Source organism: Magnolia sinica, chromosome 19 (assembly GCF_029962835.1).
Source record: "Magnolia sinica isolate HGM2019 chromosome 19, MsV1, whole genome shotgun sequence".
In the NCBI taxonomy this organism is placed as follows: Eukaryota; Viridiplantae; Streptophyta; class Magnoliopsida; order Magnoliales; family Magnoliaceae; genus Magnolia; species Magnolia sinica.
The window spans coordinates 2,070,013-2,091,086 of NC_080591.1; the positions used below are offsets into that span (position 1 = coordinate 2,070,013).

The 21,074-nt window shown below is 37.2% G+C and overlaps 2 protein-coding genes across 4 annotated transcripts; one reads left to right on the plus strand and one right to left on the minus strand.

Moving 5' to 3' along the window:
* The first annotated feature begins 294 nt into the window (after positions 1 to 294).
* On the plus strand, positions 295 to 9,735 carry LOC131234846 (kinetochore protein SPC25 homolog). Of its 3 annotated transcripts, none has more exons than XM_058231825.1 (8): positions 295 to 545; positions 2,474 to 2,539; positions 3,237 to 3,383; positions 4,446 to 4,550; positions 4,644 to 4,733; positions 4,934 to 5,056; positions 6,465 to 6,706; positions 9,357 to 9,735. In XM_058231825.1, the coding sequence occupies exons 1-8, from the start codon at positions 377 to 379 to the stop codon at positions 9,366 to 9,368; spliced, it is 954 nt and encodes a 317-aa protein (XP_058087808.1). In that variant the 5' UTR covers positions 295 to 376; the 3' UTR covers positions 9,369 to 9,735. The 3 variants fall into 3 exon arrangements, with proteins under 3 accessions (XP_058087808.1, XP_058087807.1, XP_058087809.1); XM_058231824.1 differs by having other exon boundaries at positions 297 to 545; positions 4,437 to 4,550; XM_058231826.1 differs by lacking the exon at positions 6,465 to 6,706 and having other exon boundaries at positions 297 to 545; positions 4,437 to 4,550.
* Positions 9,736 to 10,927: 1,192 nt separating this feature from the next.
* On the minus strand, positions 10,928 to 20,396 carry LOC131234844 (short-chain dehydrogenase TIC 32 B, chloroplastic). Its single transcript, XM_058231823.1, has 8 exons — positions 20,258 to 20,396; positions 19,132 to 19,363; positions 18,550 to 18,629; positions 13,636 to 13,789; positions 13,073 to 13,151; positions 12,145 to 12,232; positions 11,506 to 11,552; positions 10,928 to 11,420 (listed from the first exon to the last, which is right to left on the minus strand). Exons 1-8 carry the CDS (start codon positions 20,385 to 20,387, stop codon positions 11,238 to 11,240), a joined length of 993 nt encoding a protein of 330 aa, XP_058087806.1. The 5' UTR covers positions 20,388 to 20,396; the 3' UTR covers positions 10,928 to 11,237.
* Positions 20,397 to 21,074: the final 678 nt, after the last annotated feature.

The window sequence follows — 21,074 nt, forward strand, 5'->3', positions numbered from 1 at the left end:
TATTACTCCCATTTGAGCGCGGTGACAAATCTCGTTCTCGGCACGAGTTTTTCTTGGGAATTTTTAACTTTGTTTACATTTTCGCGATATTATCGGGAAAATATTGCTGAAAATAAAGTATTTAAATTAATTATTATGAATTAATAAATATAATGAATTAATTATCATATTAAAATCGTTATAAAATAGTGAAAAATTAAAAACTTTCGAGATTTCGAAAAGATCGCTCGGCGATAATATCACGATATTTTAAAAACTCGGCCATATTTGTGACAATGCTTTTGAGAAACGAATGGCGGGCTAATCTTCCGAGATTCAAACAAAGGAAGCTCTCTCTCTCTCTCTCCCACTCCCAAAACCCTCGAAAAGAGAGAGAATGCAGCGCGGGAAGGAGCAATCCATTCATCGGAGAATGGTGGATCTGCGGCTTATCTGTGACAGAGAGATTCAAATCCATCAGCAGAGAGCGGTTTCCGCCACGGATTCCTTCCGCAAATCCCTGCAATCTATCAAGCTCTGTTCTGAAGAAAACGCTCCAAATCAAGGTGAGGTCGGTGATTTCGAGCTTGTAGATCTCTTTCTTCGAGGGCTGCCTTGCTTCCATGGAGATTGTGTTGGAATCGACTGTTTTCGAGTTGAATCATTTGCCGTTTCCAACAAACTAGGGTTTCGCAATGATCAAGGGTACATATAATACGGTGGAAATTAGGTCTTTTCCGGGTGAAATTGGGGTTATAGGGAGGAATCATGGCTTGCTTTTGATTTTGACTTGGCATTTAGTTTTTGGAAACAATGGATAGATGGATTTAACAATTTGTGTGAAATTAAGGTTTCTTCATGCTGATTTCGTATTGTTGTGTTTGGATTGGAATTTGGGATTCCTGTGAAAAACACATGGTCTGCCAAACACATGGGATCTGCTACAGCAAATACCTGATTTTCAGTAACGTCTTGTTTGGCGAAAAGCCAAAAAGACCAGCATTTGTACACCTTAGACAACATGGAAAATCATGAATCCATGTCTACCTGTTCCTGAACTTGAACCCTGAAATTTTAAGAACTGCCTGTTGCAGGACACTGTTAAAAAATGACGCCTGAAAGGTATTGCAGGTAGGAATTATAGAAATACCTAAGTAAACATTAGCCAGATGATATGAAATTGAACCTGGAACTAGACAACGTGGTATGCTGAGTTTAGGGGTCGTTTGGATGCCTGTAAATGACGCATGTTGTAAATGATTTACAGGTAAATCATTTACAAGCTGTGTTTGGATTAGCCTTTTTGCCTGTAAATCATTTACAGCTTTTTGCCCCTTCTCATTTACATGCAAAAACTCAGTATTTCATTTACAGGTAAATCATTTACGGCCTGTCAGACTCCAATGGCTTTATATATATATATATATATATATATATATATATATATATATATATATATATATATATATATATATATATATATATGCATTGCTATAAAGGAGAGACGCACGTCCCTCTCTCCTTTGTCTTTGAGAACTCCAACGGCTCTCTCTCTCTCTCTTCCTCCCTCCCTCCCTCCCTCCCTTTACCCCAACGGCAGCAGATCTTGCTATGGCTCACTTAATGTTTTGAATTTGCAGGCCCACTTCTATGGCTCACCTAATGCTTGGTTTTCTGTGAGGAAAAATCCTATGCAATGTTGTTAAATCGCATATGTGATGCCTATGCGCACATGTGATCGCACAATGGCATATGTGACGGCATATTAATTTTTTTTTGTAAAATAAAAAATAGGAGAAAAAATGCAAAATGCATATGAGTATGCGCATATGCGGTCGCATTTAACGACACTGATCCTAGGCTTTAGTGAGATGGGCTTAACCCAATGATCCACTTTAAAGTCCACTCTTATATGTCATTTGAATGTTTTTTACGGAATTACTTCTCTAAACTATCTCAAGTGTGAATACCCAATTATAGGATATAAACCATTTATAGGCTATCCAATCACTGTAAATGATTTACCTATAAATCATTTATAGCTTAAAGCCAGGTAAATAATTTACAGGTAAATCATTTACGACTTAAACCATTTGCAGGCATCCAAACGACCCCTTAGATTTTCTGATTAATATGCTTACCATCCTTGATTTTAGTTTAAATTTTTATTTTTTCCTGGTTCATAAGCTCTATAATTGTTTTTGGTTCTTATGAATCTTTTGATTCTGCTAGAAGATTAGCTTTTTTGTATTTATCACTGTTTCCTTTTCTCCATCAATATTTCTCCTTTAGTTGTTTGGTTCAAGTTAGAGTAATGATTTGTATGGTATTGCAAATTTTATCTAAAAGCGATGAAACTCAAAGACATAATTGAGCCAGAGTCACATTTTTGTGGTTTATTTTGTTCAGGCCATCCATATACTTTTTATTGTTTTACCTTGACATTAGTAATTCTGTTCAATATTTACTTCTGTTCATGTTGTGGGCTTTGCAGCAAAACTTGGAAAGCTTAAAGATCATCTCAGACAACTGGAGGATGAATTTGTTAAGTCTCTAGCAGGTATGGCTGTCACTAGGATGCTTCCTGTTTCATTAAGCTGGAGGAAAGTTATCATACCAAAATACATACAGTGCCTGGAAATATTTTACGAGGACTATTTGGGGACCCATTATATTCTTTATATTAATGATGGTTTTCGAGGATGGGCAATTTTGTCTCTTCTTCTTGAAGCTGTAGCTTCATGTTGTTTTTGGTTGCATTAAGAAAAACCTAGTTTGTGCAAAATGATATTTGTATTCTTTTACCATTATATTTTAGCAGTAAGATGAAAGAGTTAAGTCAATATGATCTGATGAGAAAATGAGTCAAGTTTTGCCCCTTTATATGGAGCACATATGCTTCTCCTTCATTGCCTACAATCTAGAGAAGTGCATTGTTTAGGGTTGCAATGCCTTGAAAAAAAAATAATTCTGCAGGTTTTATTTTTCCATCTTCTTCTCTTCAGTCACTGTTCTGTTTAGCCTAATTGGTGCTTTAAAAAGTTCTTCGCTGTTTATTTCTTTCATGAGAAAGCTTGAAGTCATACACGGTCTAAATGAACAAACATGGATCTAAATTCTAATAGCCTGTTTGTGAGGATATTTGACATGGATATGTTCCTTAGTTTGTTGGTCAACCTAAAAAATGGGGTAAATGTGTTTGCGTCAATCACTTATATCATCAGAATATGTTATACTACATCTGTTGCTTTCTGTAGTGAAGACCCGTAAAGAGGCCGGGCGTATTGCTACTAGTGAATCTCTTTCTGCTGCAAAAGCAAGGACTGAAGAACTTAAGAAAATTGTGCAAGATCAACGGTCTAGGAGGGACGAATATTCAGCAATCATATCTCAACAATTGCTGGGTAAGTTCTTCTTCTTCTTCTTCTTTTGTCCTTCTTCTAAGTTATGCATGCTCTTTGCTTTGATCCTCCTTGAATAAATATGGATAAATTGTTCCAAGATTTTCCATGAGCTTTTGCTATAGCTTATCACATGGTTGCATAAAGGGCCATTTTAGCCCCCTGTTCTAATTACTGGTTGTATTGATTTTGAGTGCAATTTTGAAGCTAGGAGGTTTGTGTTTGAGGATCTCTACAAGTTCTATCTTTCTTCGGATATTGTCAGCATTGGTCTGGGATTTTAGTATTTGTGGGGTTTCAATGGGTCTTGGGAGTGGTGAAGGGTGGGGAATCTTAGCATAAGAGGTTTATGCAATTGGGATTCTTGTATGACACCTTGATAGTCAAAATGGGTAAACTTCCCAAATCATAGTTTGTTTGGGCCTGTTGGGTTTTGGGAGAAGTTGTGTAGTGCCTAGCAATACATGGTGTGTTGTCAAGGCTAGCTTGTTAGGAACACGTTGTTGCTAAGTAGTTGTTCCATCCCTTGTTCGTCAAACACCCCAGTTCATGGACATGATAAATTGTGGCATATTTGGAGAAAATTAAAGATTGGTTGGTGGGGTCAAATGACCATGCTGGCAAAAGATTGGCAATTGCAATAGCATTGACCAAATCATCCTGAATTGATTGAGGCATCATCACCACATCTAGGTGATGAATGAGCTGTTATTGATTGAGGCATCAATCTTCCCAACAAAATAAATGAGGTGACCATTGTCTCACAAATTTTTGATATCTACTTGTCATCCAAACAAGACCCTCAAATATAAAATCCATGGGAATCCATCTTTCAATAGTGTTCATGGAATCCATGGGAATCTAAGCAAAGATATTGATAACAATATCTGTAACATGCATACTTATGGCCATCAATAAATGTGGGTGCTCTTTATTTTTCAGGTTTTCTTGACTTGAATCCATGCTTTGGTTTGGGTTGGATCTCTCTCTCCCTCTCTCCCTCTCTCTCCCTCTCTCTGTACTTGATTGCTAAAAACCAGTTTTTCTTGTTGAAAGCTTTTGCAGAACTTGAAAAACAGAATAATCAAGATATCAATCACTTAGAAGATCTAGAAAAAGCCATTTCATGGTACAACAGTGTCCTTGGCTTCCGAATCGAAGCAGGAAAAGGTAACCGAATATCTCTTACATATTATTTTTCAGCCTTGTCCATTGAGAGAGAAATTCTTCTATTAATATTTATTTATTTATTTGGTTTTCAAGGAGTCAAGTTCATATTCAACAAAATTGACATGGAAAATCCAAATAAGGAATACTCGTTCACCATTCGGCACGAGAATGATACCTACACCTGTAAGTAACAGATTGGTTGATATTGTCAAAATCCTTTCTTGGTTATTGCTAACTGGTGGTGTTTATCAACATGAGCTTACACTTTTCATATTATCTGTGATATTTTAATAGAAGAAGATTGTGTGAACTCAGTGTGCAATGAGATTCGGTGCACACATATTTCCCACCAGCTAATAGCCATGTCTGATGATAATTTTCAGTGCTGAATTGTGAGCCTTACAATGAAGACACCAAAGGGTTGATGCGAGAGTTGAACCAAACTAATGGTTTGTTCAAGTTTGTGAGAATGATGAGAGAGAGGTTTCTTGTGACTGCATCAAAAGGTGCAAACTTTTGTCCAGTATTACTTTCTTCTTGCAACTTCTAGGCTGATGAACTTGTGAGCCATTGTGGAGATGTTACCACTAGCTATATTAAACTGTCAACTTTATCTTTTAATGATTATAAAAGTTTTATACTCTTCCATAGTATTTGACCAAGTTATAACCTATGTATTTTTGAGTTTTCCCCCTAAAGAGAATCGGTGCATGTTATGGTGACAATTTAATCAGTATTTATACCTGGTGAAGGTTAAATGTAATGCTATTAAGTTAATCTGTTAAGCATCTCAAGTATTCATGAGTTGCTGCTTTTAATCAGATTGAATTGAGTTTTTCATCAGATCACATACTTGGTGTATGATGTATTCTTTCATTACTCAAGATCCTTTTGTTCTGTGTGCAATTGTCCTTTCAGTTACGTAATCATGTTGTGGTTGTATCAAAATTTCTACGTGCACTTGATTGTGCTTTTGCTTTCCAATGAAAATGCAAATCTTAGATGAGGTAGATTCTATTTTGCAACATTAATACAAGAAAAATTGTCTCCATATGCATGTTTTGGGGCATGAAAGATGCTGGACTGTGGTGAAAACTTTTGAGCTCTTGTATCAATCCATGGCAGGGATCGTGAAGGAAAATGACAATTAAATTGTTACTCTTGATGTCACTCGCAGCTTGTTCTCATGTGTGAGAATGAATCGTTAACTTTGTTTTGTATCCTAATATTTTTAAAAAACTTTTTTTCTATCCTAATAATCACTTTAAAAAAATTGTTTCTATCCTGATGGCATTTTACCTCATTGTGAAAATTGGGATCTCACCTAGTCTTGCTTTAAGTTATGAATGGGACCATAAGTAACACTAAACTTCATGGAAAACTAATGGACCTAAGGAATGTAATCTTCAAAATAGAGAGAGCCATGTGGGTAAGTACTTAATCTGAAATATGGCAGATATAGGCATTAATGTAATAAAAAAAGTGTCACTGCGACTTTATGAAGACATTTGGGGATCCACTCTTCCCCTTCAGGAATCCTAATATAATTTTCGAGCTGGTCTTTTAATTCTACTCATGGTTTTAAGTATTTGGTATGATACGGTCATATCTACTGTATCATATCTATATCAGCCTGCTCTGATATGTGATATGGGGTCGTATTAGCAGTATCAACCCATATCGTACCTGTAATTTAAACCCATGATTGTACCATCTTTGTAACTTGACATTTTTCTTTTTGAAATTTCTTCATTTGCTGTTGCTGCTAAATAGTGCCATTGAACGTGCAGTGGGGTTATTATTTTTATGCTTAATGGTGCAGAAGTTATGGAATAGGCTAAAGGGTACTGTTGTCTCTATATCTGTGACACATCCACTAGTGCAATTATCTAATGTCTCCTATTTCATTATCAGGAACTGTACATCGACCCACCACTCCTCAACCAGAATCACCTACATTAACTATGTCGGTTCCTACTTCAATTTTCTCAAGCAGTAGAAGCGAATCAGTAACAAAGCAAAATGAGTGTCTAACTGAATCTCAAGCTGAACTCGACAGACCCCTGAAAAAAGTTAATCATGGTGGTCGTGGTCGTAAGCCAGCAACTTCATCTCCCAAATCTGCATCATCTCTTCGTCGGAGTCCACGCCTTAAGGTAACCCACAGAAATATTTCTCTCCATTTTCCTCTTTTGCTGGTGACAAGCTTCATTAATCAATGCAGTGAAAACCAATATAACACAGCCCATATGTAAAAACAGGGAGGGTTCCTTGCAAATATTATGTATTCACCTACTCCTAATACCACCGTCTAGTCTTCCACTTCTCATGGATACAAGAAATGTGAAATAAGTTTCATAGAGATAATCTCATGAGAGCTCCTGCCACAGTACAGTTTGTCCAGCAAATGACATGCAAAGGACTAACACAACTCTAGGACCATGAATCACATTCGATCAGGAGAAAGTTGTCTTAAATTCTTGTTTCCACTTTCCACATGTACACCTCATGCGGACCCACATAATTCCTTTCTGTCAAGTATTTACCCATCCATTTGTCATCCTTTTCCAACCTTGAAGATTTGCCCCATTGATCATCTGAGGTCCGCAAACAACTCAATTTCAGTTTATACTTTACCAGTGTTTTAAATAGCGGCAGCATGATGCGTAACGCTCAGCCCTCTATAGCGTGTACGTAAATACGTAGCGTGTAGCGTAAGCTACACAATACTTCTATGACAGATTTGTGGTGTCATTTTATCATTTTTTTCAACTTTGAATACACAATCACTATAGATCATATATACTTACATCTTTAAAACACATGTAAGCTACAAAAGTGAATTATGAGAATAAACTCTATTTAATTAAAAATACAATGATAATAGAAAAAAGAAAACGTTGAAAAAAATATAAAAATGCCTAAAAGATGATTCATTTTATCAATTATAAGTATGTTCAAAAAAGTTATTAGTTATCATTTATCAAAAGCCAATCCACAAATATAAGCCAAATCAAATAATTATCACATCAACAACTTTCTAAGCAAACCACTTTAATTAATAATGTCTAATTGAAACCACAAGTCACAATTATGAAAAGAAATAAAAATCCCATAGGTTAAAAGTATCAAGTATAATACAAGTGTCACATTCCTCAATATTAGAAACAAAGAAAACGTGAATAAAATAATAAAATAATACAAAAAATACATTGTAGCTTACGCTACAGACGCTACATGCTATGTAGTTGTAGCATACGCTACAACCCCTGTAGCATACGCTACAGGGGAGTTACGCTATTTGGGACGCTACGTAGCGCTACGGCCATGCTACGCTACGGGTACTATTTAAAACACTGTACTTCACATAATACCTTTATTTGTCACAAATGCAATGCATGATGAAGTGGATATTTGGTAACTTTGATCAGAATTTGCTCTTATTCTCAGACTCATGGTAGATGTAAGGATGCATGATTGCTTTTTACATGCGTGCATGAGGCCTTATATTGATGTATTTACGTGCGCATGAATCTTAGCTTCCATGTATACAGTGTGAAATTTGCTATGTAATGTTAGCCTCGAAAGAGGATCAGTGTGTTAGATTGTTCACATGCATGTGTAATGCTACCGGAAATCCATTTTCATTTCTTAGAACCTTCCAGATTGATTATGGGTCCGACCGTGCTGTGTATATATTATCCAATCCATTCATCATATGCGCCTCAATAGGATGAAGGGCAACATAAAAACTCAGGCCATTCCGGACGCAGGTGGGCTACACCACGTGATTTTAGAGATTTTAGGCATGATTTTACACTGTTCCCTCTGGCGTGGCCCATCCGAGTTGGACCATTTTTTTGGGCTCCAGGGTGAACATAAGGTGGTGTACATGATGGACAGAGTGGATGTCCAACACACCTCGTGGCTAGCCCTGTTTGCTCCTCAATACAGGAATGTTCCCTTGGTGTCAACGCTATGGGATCAAGACTATATGGTGTATGCACGGCATTCGATCTGTGCATCAGGTGCAGCAAGTTGATTTATGGGGGTTCTCAAAAAATCAGGCTGATTCAGACATAAGGCAGGCCACACCATGGGGAAAATGGGGGGAGGACTCTCCCCATGAAATTGCCCCAAAATTTGCATGGAGCCTGTCCAGCTGTGTATGCCATTTATCCCATGCATCAGGCGTGACCTGCCCCATCGTGATGGTAGGACACCAAAAAAAATCAGCCCAATCCAAACGTCCGGTGGGCCCCACCACTTGAATTTGTGAAGATAAGGGCATTTTTATAATATTTTCTATGGTTTGTTACCTGCCGTAATTTGTATGCCATCCAACCTGTGGATTTGGCGCACCCCATGATGATGATGGGATGCCCCAAAAATCAAGTGGACCCCTCCACTTGAATTTGTATGTTTTGAACATTTTTTTTCATAGTTTTCTATGGTGTGGCCTACCAGACGATTTTATCAGCCCAATTTTGGGCATCCTATTTTTATTGTGGGGCATACCTTTCTAACTGATTGAATGTCGTTCACACTGACCTGGGGCCTCCAATACTGTGGTGCATTATCTCTGTAGAATTTCCCTATATGTGTGCATGCATGCATGCAGATGTGCGCGCGCATGTGTTTGTTTGTTTGTTTTTGTGTGTTATTGCGATGCTCATTTATGGATTTACTGAAGAAATATTTCAGCTCGTGCTTCTAGTGATTGATTCTTTACTTTTTCCAGCTGCAAAATAATGTTATAGTAGTTCCATGACAGCTTTTACTGAGTTTTGATAAATTCTTCTGTAGGGAAGAAAATGACCATGGGAGCAGAAGCACATGTCATTGCTCCTGATGAGATCAGCCATGTATCGCATGCTCCGACCTGTTCGGCTAGCTGGTCATGATCATGACCATGTGACGTTGGGTCTGCTTGGTGAGACTGGCCTGTAGAATTATTTATTTGTTTTTGTTTCTGTTTATGTCTCATGTGTTTCAACAGGATTCCACTGCGAGTTGATGTGGAAAAAAGCTTGACACAGTGCTGTTAACACAATTGTCTAACCTCATTCTGTAAGTCCAAATGCCCATATGGTTGTAATTGATGCAGCTCCCATGTGTTGAATGTATGAACTCTTTTCAACTCCAACATGTTGTTTAATTTTATCAATGCCAGTTTTCCCCTTCAGGAATCTCTCATCCTGTGTGTGTGTGTGTGTGTGTGAGTTTTGTGCTGTGACCTGCCAATGGTAGTGTGAAACAAATGAATGGACACTTTCAGTCAATGATTGGCTGCCATACACGTCTGTCAAAAGCTTTGGGAATGTTGCTAATGTCCTCATGAAGAAGAGGGACATTAGCATTCCCCATGTGCGCATGCGCATGCACGTGAAGTTCTCACTTAGAGCTAGTGGTTTGATGTTTAAATTTAAGCACTAGTGCTAAGCACCAGCTCACGGTTTCACTATATGTTGGAGAATCTTTTTGAATTTAAAATGAAACCACCAATTTGCAACTAGTTTCTGAGCATGTCTTTCTTTCCATGTATTCGAGAGTATATATGGCTTGTGCAATGCACGTGGAGAGGAAGTGGTTTGCAAGACATGTAATTGGGTGGAGGCGATTTTAAAGGAATTGTTTGATGCTCTGGCAAAGTGTTATGTTTGATATTCAGGCACTTATGGTACATGTAGAATACATTAACTCAATCGTTGAAAATTAAGATTTAGTTTAACTTTCCTAACATCTGGTGAGAAGTATTTGCTTCTTGAATTATTATCATTGACTGATTTCATTCTGACTGTCCATTAAATAGCATCGATCAGCCAGTTAGAAAATCAAATTAATGTAATTTTCTGTTCAAGAGTCACCAAGTTATGGCCCATGATTTGTAAAGTTCATTATATGCCACAAACTACTTATCAACCATCATACTTTGCCAAAGTACCAAAGTTTTTCTTATTGTGAAGGTATGGAAGCGTGACCCACAACCCTTTGGCCATACAGATTCACCAAATTACCTAAATGTCCATTATTTTCATCTAAAATACTACTCGCTTTGCCAGAGTACCAGAATTTTTCTCACTGTAATGGTATGGATGCGTGACCAAGAACCTTACGGAATGGTTATGGCCATATGGCTTCACTAAATTACCTAAATACCCATCCTTTTGGTCTAAAATCTTACTCACTTCCTTTAATAACACTTTTAAGTAAAGGCCATTGGGAAAACTAATGGCATGGGAATATTCTCCCCAGCTACTTGTGTTATATGTAGCAGAAACAGTATGTATATGTGTAGGCAGGAATACACGTATGCATGTGTATGTATTAGATTTCATCATGTTAGTTGGTTGAAGTTCCATTATTGTGTGAGAACATGAAAATGATATGTTGTTTGCATACATAGATATGGAAATGCTCCTGTCAGAAACAGGTAGTCTGTCTAAACTACTACTTACAGAGTACAGTGCAGTAGTACACGAATGTGCAGTTTGTAACATGCACGAATACATGTGCATGTGAATGGTTGTTTGCTCTGTGGGCTACTCATAATGTGTGGATGTACATACACATACACATACATATCCATTGTGATGTGCATGCCTAGATGTATATACATGGATTTTTACATGATGCCTCTGCAGGTTTTGTATATGTACGGTCGACTGTAGTTATGTTGGATGGATACTAAGTTACGGATTGACATAATCGTCTGTAGATCACTGTGCGGGTTTGCTTCCAAAGGTTTCTTGCTTCTGTTTCATCATTTGCTAGGCTCGAGCATGAAGTCTCATTGCAGTCTGCATAGTATTTTCCACTAATTCCATTGAGGTTTGTGCTGAGAGCGACATAGCATGTTGTTGACGCCCCCTGAAGAGAAGATAAAAGAAAATTTCTGTCAGAATTTTGCACTGAGAAACACAAGGAACTATTTCTGATAGCAAGGGTAACAGACCTGGGCTATTGATTTTAGTAGCTTGGATGCCAGGAAAAACACTGAATCTGAAGCAAAACAAAATGAATTTAGTTATTTTTTGTGGATTTATTTTTTAATATATATATTAGAAATGCTCTTACTTTGGATTAAAAAAATGATAAAATGGATCGCCTATTTTTAGGGTGTGTTTGGTTGCACTAAGTATCATGAAAGTAGGGGTGGCAATAGGCCAGGCGGTTCAACCCTCTTAAGGCTAGGGCTTGGGCTCTTAAACCTGGCCCAACGGCTGGCCACAGCTTGAAAGTTATGGTGTCTAGGTCCATTTGGGTGTATGGTTATGATGTATGGTCTTGTCCAATCATCAAGTGGGCCACCATTATACAAAAAGAATTGACGGTTTAAAGATACTTTTGGGCAGTTCCCATTCAGCATACATGTTATGTAGTTTAAAGACACTCATTGGATTTGGGTCATGTTTAAAAAATCCCAACCGTTTATATGAGGGAACTAGTTGTGGATAGAGGATTCTCAAAATTTTCTTAGATTGAATTTTTAAACCATTAATCATTTCCATCTTTTCATTAGAGGGCCAGGCCTAGGACCCAATTACCATCCCTAATAAAAGGGAAGAGAAATTGAAGGAGAAGGATTTCATACCTGTGATCAAGCCTTTGTGATCTCTAATGATTCCAGTCTTCACAATTCCAGGATGCACTGCATTGATTGTTACTCTTGCATTTCTTGCCTGTAAAACCCAAACAAGTTTCTACATGAAATGATGGGAGTATAGTTATAGGCACGACAATCTGGACCGTCCAATTCCATGGAGCATAATCTCAGCTCGTTCAGTGGGACTGTCCAACCTTATGAAGTGGTTGAATGAACTTGGGCCACTCAGCATTTTCTTTTCATGACCATTTGGTGTCCACTAATTCGATGGTTAGGATTTTCTATACATTATTTCTCAGTCCCTTCTCAATGCATAACGCCCCCCCCAACTTGGCTAGTCTTGAGTGACGTTTACAGAGGATAAATGGACATGATTTAGGTTGCGATTGAATATGAGGAATTATATTATGCGGCCCACATCTTTCCACAATATAGAGCGGTTGCTTGTGGTTCGGTAATCCAGATCATTGGTCTGTTGAGTTCATGGTTTTTGAGTCGGTGACTCGGTGTCTCGACACGATTCAGCTGAGTTGGGCCAAGTCACTCACTGTTCTCAGTGCTGACTTGTGGTGCTCAAATGGATCGGACTTGACTGGTTGTGTCCCACCATAGATGGAGAACGACTCAAAAGCCACCCAAATTACGAGCAATATTAGCTCCATTTTCTCCAATTGAATATGGATCGTTGCTGTATTTAAGCCAAAGATTGAAATTTTGGGATAGTCTTGTGAAGAAGATATTTGAAGCATAGTTCATCCAAGGTGAGACAAAATAGTCCAATGGTCTGGATTACTGATACATGGAACCCAGTTGTCAGAATCTAAAGCCTGTTCACACCGTCCAGAGATGTGGGTCATCCATCGTATAAATTCTCTTGATATGATGGAATTAGAAAGGAGAGAATCTCATTCCTCACCTTGAGTTGCCTTGAAACTTCCTTGGCATGCAATACGTTAGCCAGTTTCGATTGAGCATACGCACGTGTGCCATTGTACCTACATGAATTTGTGTATGATAAGGAAATAAGTGGTCTCACATACATGCAGTTGTACAATTATCAACATTCAATATCCACACGCATGGTGCGGCTGTGCGAGATTAGGACCTCTCATCTACTGGGCCCTATAGTGGATGGGTTGTGCCCAAGAGATCACATTGCTTGGAGTGATCCTCGCCATTGATTGGTGGATAGGGTGTTCAATGGACAATAATCCTTCAAACGATGCCTACAATCATCCGAATGGTGTGGTTTTTAGTGTATGTCCCATCCATATAAGCCAAATAGATGAAAAAATTGGTGGGAAGTACCCAAGAGGTTACATCTTTTGCTGCGATCCTAGCCATTGATTGGTGGATTTAGAGTTCAATAGACAAGAATCCTCCAAGCAATGTGTAGGATCATCCACATGGCCTATCCATGGAATGATACAATAGATGAACGGTCCATATGTAGTTAGGAAAAAGAAATGGTACACTTACTTGTTGGGGCTTAGCATCTCATTGAACTGGAAGCCATCTCTTTTAACCCATGTGTGGATTACGGAGGAGACGTTGATTATCCGTCCTTCAATGCCTGTTTGTGCTGCCGTTTCTACCATTTTATCGATTAGAGTTTCTGTCAATAAAAAATGCCCTGCAAAATAATATTAAATATAATAAATAATTGATGAAAAGCTTAGAAGAGAAAGTTGTATTGGGACACTTGTACTATCCAATGCATTGATCAGGACTGTTCATTACGTCCAATGCACATTTCATGGGAAACCTTTAAGGCCTCCCACCAATCTAACCAATATAAACCATTCAATTGATGTTCTTTAAGGCGGATGGTCAAGATGGTCTGATCAACAATTTGATCCACCTATTTCTCAGAGACCATCATAGATTGCTTACGATTCTAAAGAATTACTTTTGTGAGGCAATCGTATCAGTCCGATCCATGGCATGGAAAGAAGGATGGCTATAAAAAATAACACCAGATCAAGGATGGATTGGACCACCTTATTATAGAGATTCTTGCGTGGTAACTTGAAAAAAATTTCTAGACTTAAATGAGCAATTTAGATCAACTGTCTAATTATGGATCTTGGTGGTGCGTACATAGCTAAATATTTTTTTTTCCTTAGTAACTGTTGGGATTTATAAAAAGTACGGAAAAGTAAATAGTATTTCTCAGGGAACTTTTATTTTTAGCATATAATGTGAATGGAAATAGTATTTTTCTTGCTTGATTTTTTACAAGAATTTTTTATTTTTTTAAAGTTCCTACTCATTTTCAAATTTGTTGTTTGGCAAGATAAAAAATTTCTTTAAATTTTTTTTCTAAATGGCTATTGGCATGTGTCAGATTAGCAAATTTGGCATGTATGAGATACTAGAAAATGAAAAAGTATACATGTAACATAAACAATTTAAATGGGTGCCTAAAGTTGAATTGTGGCACACGTGTTACATGTCAAGTGCTTGAAGCTGTATGATGGTACATGTGGTGTAAGAGACAGGTTGACACATTTAACATTTGGGCATTTAAAAATAGAGGGTAGCACCTTTAAACATATGCATACAAGCACATATGGCACATGTGGAGCAACTGAAGATGGATAAAAGCACATGCATTATTTTGGCTGTAATGGATGTAAATTACTGGTAATCCATATTTAAATGGGCACCTGTAACCGTGACATTACCCAATGCAAAGGCACCATGCGTCCATATTAGATGTAGGCCAGTAGTGAAAAGCAAGGACTCTCATATATATAAAATGATGATCTTGCCCTTTTCACTCTAGGCTTGCATTTAACGCAAGTACATGACATTACACTGCCATTGTCCAAATTAATAAGGACTTTAAGTCCCCACACTGTGAGACAAGTGGAGGAAGTCACATGAACTCTACTTCTACTTCTACTCTACTCCTATTACTACTACTACTCATCTACCTACACTTGTCATACTCTACTCCTACTTCTCATACTTTTCCTACGTACTCATCTACTTACACTTCTCGTACTCTACTTCTACTTCTCCTACTCTTCTACTTACACATGTCAAACTTTACTTCCATTTCTACTTCTCCCTCTTGGATTCTACCTCTTCCTATATTGTAAAGTTCTATAGATAAATGCATTGAGCAAGATGGATCACATGTTAAAGTATAAGTGCCTCTCATCTCTCTCTAGTTCATGAAATTATTCTTGGTATTAGAGCTTTGGTACCCCCAACTGAACACCACGCCTGTATTAAATGTTACCCAATGAAAAGGCACCATACATTTGTATTAGATGTAGCACAGTAGTGAAAAGCAAAGACCCACCTATGTGAAATGATGATATTATCCTTTTCACTCTCGGGCTCACATTTAATGCAAGCGTGAGACTTTGTAATGGCATTGTTCAAATTATGTCACCTATAATGATAATTTTATTTTAATGGCAATGTTCATCTTCGTGTCATTATAAGGACTACCACATGTATGGGTTATAAGAATCATATTGCATGTTGGTGCATATGGCACTATAATGGTAATGCCAACATCAAAGGGACCAAATCTAATTAGGGTTATTTACAAAATGTGGCACATGGTAGGTTATTAAAGGTGAATGTTGACTTATTTAGGTGACAGGGGCCAATGGCATGATTGGTACACATGACGTTGTAATGGTATTGTCTAAATCATGGGATCAAATCACATTAGGGTTACATTGGCAAATGTGACACATATGATGCTATTGAAGATAGATGGTAATCTTTTGAAAAACTTAATTTTCTTCTGTCATAAGAAAATGCACTTCTTATAGATGAAGGTGAAAAAATAAATTTATTGAGTTTTTTTATTTTTTTTTATTTTTATAAAAGTATATAGGAAATTTTATTTTCTACAAATTTCTAGAAAGAAAGGTTTTATAAACAATTGAAAGTTAGTTCCTTGAAAAATGATGTTTCATTTCCTTTCCTCTCCATGTTTCCAAATAGGCTTGTAGGGGAATTAATTGATACTCTGACATTGTATGATGTTGAATTCAAGGGCACACAAAATTTATACACGTGGTGGTCTGTATTATCTTGAATCAAACTGCCTACATTGCTGAGCTCACTATAACTACGTGTCGTTTAATAAACTTATTATGTATTTTCAGCACTTGTACAATTCAGATTGTTGGACGGATCTAAATTATTAAGTACTTAAATTATTTTTCATTGAAAATATAGATATTTTTTCGGGCTCCCCTCCCTTCATTTAATGCTAAAGGTTGAATGCTAAAGTAGTGGCGCATTAAAAATACTTTTCACTTTTAATTAAAATATCTTAAAATGATTTCAAATTTCTAATTCCACATTTTAAGTTTTCAACACAACTTAATTTTGACAAAAGTGCATAGTCAAAATCCAAAAATCGAATTCAATGAATCACCCTAACCTCTTATCAATGGTCACTTGTTTGCTAAAATAAGACCACTAGATACTTTTCATTTTGACCGTTCAATAAACATTCATCAATCTAATAGTTAAATTTGAATTAGTTACATATGATGTGTAAAGTTTCGTAGTGCCCATGTATCATCTATCACACTCTATTGGAGCATCCATGTTGAGAAATGCTCCAATGCTCTCAAAGCACTATTAAATTCCAATGCTCCTAGTTGCATCAATTCAGTTAAACAGACTCTCTCTCTCTCTCTCTCTCTCTCTCTCTCTCTCTCTCTCTCTCTTAATATTATGAGAAGACCCTCCAAAAATAGTAGTATATGATTGTGTAAGTGGCCTGCGCACAATATTCTTTAGGGCCTGTGTTTTGGAATCATGAAAAGGAATGGATACACCATTTCTCATTAAACTAACTTTCCATTACTTGTGAAGCCTTTCTTTGTAAGAAGTAGTGAGAAACACAATTTCTTACTCACATTTTTTTATATGAAAAACCAATAAGGTTATTTTCCCACCTCTATATCTAATAAAGGCATTTTCCCACTAAAGGAAAATGAGTTTTTTAAGAGAGAACTATCAACCTTTATTAGCATCTCATGTGCTATGTTTGCTAATGTAATCCCCAATGTGATTTGATCTCTATGGTTTAGACAATACCATTACAACACTGTGTGCCAATCATGCCATTTGGTCCCTATAATCCAAATATATCATCATCCACTTTTAATACACTCACATGTGCTACATTTCGTAATGTAACCCTCAACTAGATTTCGCCCCCATGATATTGGCACTAGCATTAAAGTGCCATGTGCACCAACGTGCTATCTAATCCTTATAAACTTTGCATGTGATGGTCTTTATAATGACATAAAAAATGAACATTGCCATTAAGATAAAGATTGTCATTACATGTGACATGATTTGGACAATGCCATTACAACATCACATGCTTAATTACATTAAATGTGCATCCCATAGTAAAAATGGTACCATCATCATTTCACATTAGGGAGTCTTGCTTTTCACTGCCGACCCACATCTAATATGGATGCATGATGCCTTTTCATTAGGTGACATTTAATTCATATGACAAGATTTGGACAATGTCATTATAATGTCACCTACTTGTATTAAATGCAGCCCCAAAGCGAAAAGGGTAACACCATCATTTCACATAGGGAGCCTATGTTTTTCACTACCAGCCCACATCTAATAAGGACGCACAGTGCCTTTTCTTTGGATTACATTGGGGTTACAGGGGGTCCCTTAAACTATAGGCTACTGGCAATTTGCATCCATTGCCGCTATGGATGCAAAACAACCCATGTGTGCCAATGTGACGCATGTACCTCTATCCATCTTCAGTTGCTCCACATATTAGAGTGCTGAAGTCCCTTAATATATATTGATACCCTATTTTTTAATGACTCAGCTTTTAAAGAAATTGATTTTTTGACATGATATCAAAACTGATAGTCAAGTATTCGAATTCATAAAAACCAAATAAGGAAAACATCATTTCCTTTCCCACGGTATCCTAAAAATAAGGCTTCCCAGGAGACTGTTTATTTCCATGCCTTTTACAAATTCCCTTAAATCTTCTGTTCTAAAATCAAGCCCTTTTAACTTATTAAGTGGGCCATGTACTCTACAAATGGACTGCTAAAACAACTTTCTTTAACCATCCATTTGTTTGGTACAATATCCCTACCTAAGAAGAAAAATGGTAGGCCATCCCATGTAGAAAATGTGGCCACTTGATGGAAAGCTCAAGATGGATCTTGCAAATATATGCAATGTGGCACGTATGCTTGCGTGTGAATAGGAAGGCCCCCACGCGCAGGCCAAAGAAACCATGATTTACTTCACAATACAGATATTTCTAAGAATTTCCAAAATAAACATTTCCTCAAAGAGAGAGAGAGAGAGAGAGAGAGAGAGAGAGAGATGGATACGGTAAATTACCTAAATAATTTGTTGCAAAAGTCATCTCGAATTTGTCATCCGAGAACTCTAAATTCTGACAAAATTTCCCAGCATTATTTCTGTAAATATTTATGAAAATTTCATCAATTATGACGTTATTACAGTAAATATTCAGCCCATGCTGTACATTAAAAGCTCAAACTCGACTGAGTGTTGATAACTCGACGAGTTTTTCTGAGTTGATTCGGGATTTTGTATTTTTAAACTATGCTGTGACTAAAATTCGGTATATCAACCTTATCGAAGATCCAGACCGTGCATTTTTGCCTGTAGAATGGGAGCTGTCCAATCAGGAAGGTCACCAATTCGACAGCCGTAGCTGATTGATCTCACCCATTAATGATCGTATCCAATCCAAACTTTCTGTATAGATTTTTGGGTTTAGCCATCTAAGACATGGCTAATCAATTGGACGGTCCGGATCAATTCACGACTACATGGATCTGATGGATCATGGATGCCGTACACCGAGTTTCAGTGTCTATTTACATGCAGGATTGCTATTCCACCACCCTTCAATTCAATTTCAACATAGAAAGAGGACATGATCTTGAAACTCACATGAGGATATTGAGTGGCAATCCCAGAGACAAGAAAGCAGAGCAAAATCTCTGTACTGAAGCAAACGAGCTCAGATCAAGCTCAAACAGAATAATCTCAGCCTTTGGATTCTCCTTCTGGATCTTCTCCTTCACTTCAGCAGCTTTCACGAGATCCCTTGCAGGAATGACAAGCCTCACCCCTCTCTTCGCCAGCACTCTTGCAGTTTCGGTGCCGATACCGGACGTCGCTCCTTTTAATAGAATTCAAAGGCGAAAAACCCAGATTAATCAAACACCCATCAAAGGAATTTGAATTTTATAACCCCCAAAGGTGGATTAGGTGTGTTTCTTAACAAAAAAAAAAGGGGGTGCAATATCAACGAAATGTGCCGAAAAAGGGACCCAAGAAGAGAGAGAAAACAGAGAGATTATGTATATTAAATAACAACACTGACGAGATTACACAAACATGTTTTAAAAGAGAAGAAAACGACTCATTAAAAATGATATCTGATCACATGGGTCCAAAAAACAGGTGATGTGGTCCGAACCAATGAGAAAATACTATTCAAAAAGGCTAACGTGTCTAGAGATAGAGATATAGATAGAGGTAAAACTAGTAAATTCTAAAAATGAGGTGAATTTCAATTAATTCATTAAAAACAAGTCAGCATCTATCTTTGAATATATATAAAACAACAAAAACCATTTCAGTGTCATTGCAAAGCCTTGTAACTTTTTAATTTTTATATCATAACAAACACAAAATCCAAATAATAATAAATATAATAATCCAAATCCAACTAATCAAGTTCAATGACACATTGAATCATGTAATTACGCAAAAACCGGCCCGGTAAATTAACTCCATTGTCATTGCAAAATTTCATACTACATTCTTACCATTTTCTAATTTTTATATTATAACATTTTCTACAATCCAAAATAAACAAAACCCAATTACAACCACACATTTAAGATCCAAAATCCACACCAAAACTGGCCCGGGGCACTTGATCTAAAACACCCATATCCAAACATCAAAAAAAGAAAAAGAAAAAAGAGAGAGAGATAGAAATGCATTGCGTCAACCGACGTTAATTTTTCTATAATTTTGTTTAATGAGAAGATCATGTGATACTAACCAGTGATCATAGCCGTTAGCTGAGATGGGATTAAACAAGAGGTGTCCTCTGTCACTTGCTCAGCTGTGGTCTTTGATCCAAATCCACTTGGGCCTGTGGCACCTATCAAATACCTTAGTGTTTCCTTCATGGAGTGCACAGCTCAAGAGCAAAAGATAGAGAAATGGCTACAAACCGTTTATTATATATATATATTTATAAAGATGCATGTATGAAAACTGTTACTTATCTTTTTGTCTTTTTACTCCTCTCCTTCTTTAGAGGGCCCCACATGTCTCTTTGTTTTTGGCCTTTCTGGTGAACGGGAATCCTCTGCGTGCCAGCTTTACCAAGCGTGTAAAACACCCAAGCTATGTGGGGCCCACCACGTTGGCTATGTAAAATCCACTCCTTACACCAGATTCTATCCTTGATTATAAGTCTTGGAGAAAAAAAACATCCAGACCCACATGTCCAATGGGCCACACCACAGCAGAAAATTTGGATGGATGTGTACTATGGATTTGTGTGTGGGGCCATCGTGATACGTATCTTTCATCAAACCCGTTAATCTGTTTTAACTAATCAGAATGAAGAAGAAGAAACAAAAATAAGTACGGTCCAACGGTCAAGCGGGCTATACCGTGTGAATTTAAGAGGTTTTTGGAGCAATTTTACATTGTTACCACATGTGTAGTCTATTGGAGAATTTTAAGGGGCTATGTTTTTTTATTTACTGTTCAAATAAGGGTTCCCACCTGATGGACGGAATAGATTTATATATACAACACGGTGGGGCCCACAGAGATCGGGTGTTTTTACGCGCTGGGTTAAAACA

Excerpts from the sequence above, each read along its gene's own strand:
- LOC131234846 (XM_058231824.1), top strand. The coding sequence starts at position 377 with ATGCAGCGCGGGAAGGAGCAATCCATTCATCGGAGAATGGTGGATCTG. Across the intron at positions 3,384-4,436 it reads CATATCTCAACAATTGCTGG|CTTTTGCAGAACTTGAAAAA; the intron begins GTAAGTTCTTCT and ends TCTTGTTGAAAG. Across the intron at positions 4,734-4,933 it reads CGAGAATGATACCTACACCT|TGCTGAATTGTGAGCCTTAC; the intron begins GTAAGTAACAGA and ends GATAATTTTCAG.
- LOC131234844 (XM_058231823.1), bottom strand. The coding sequence starts at position 20,387 with ATGAAGGAAACACTAAGGTATTTGATAGGTGCCACAGGCCCAAGTGGA. Across the intron at positions 12,233-13,072 it reads AAGTTTCAAGGCAACTCAAG|GCAAGAAATGCAAGAGTAAC; the intron begins GTGAGGAATGAG and ends TGGGTTTTACAG. Across the intron at positions 11,553-12,144 it reads TCACAAAGGCTTGATCACAG|ATTCAGTGTTTTTCCTGGCA; the intron begins GTATGAAATCCT and ends GTTTTGCTTCAG.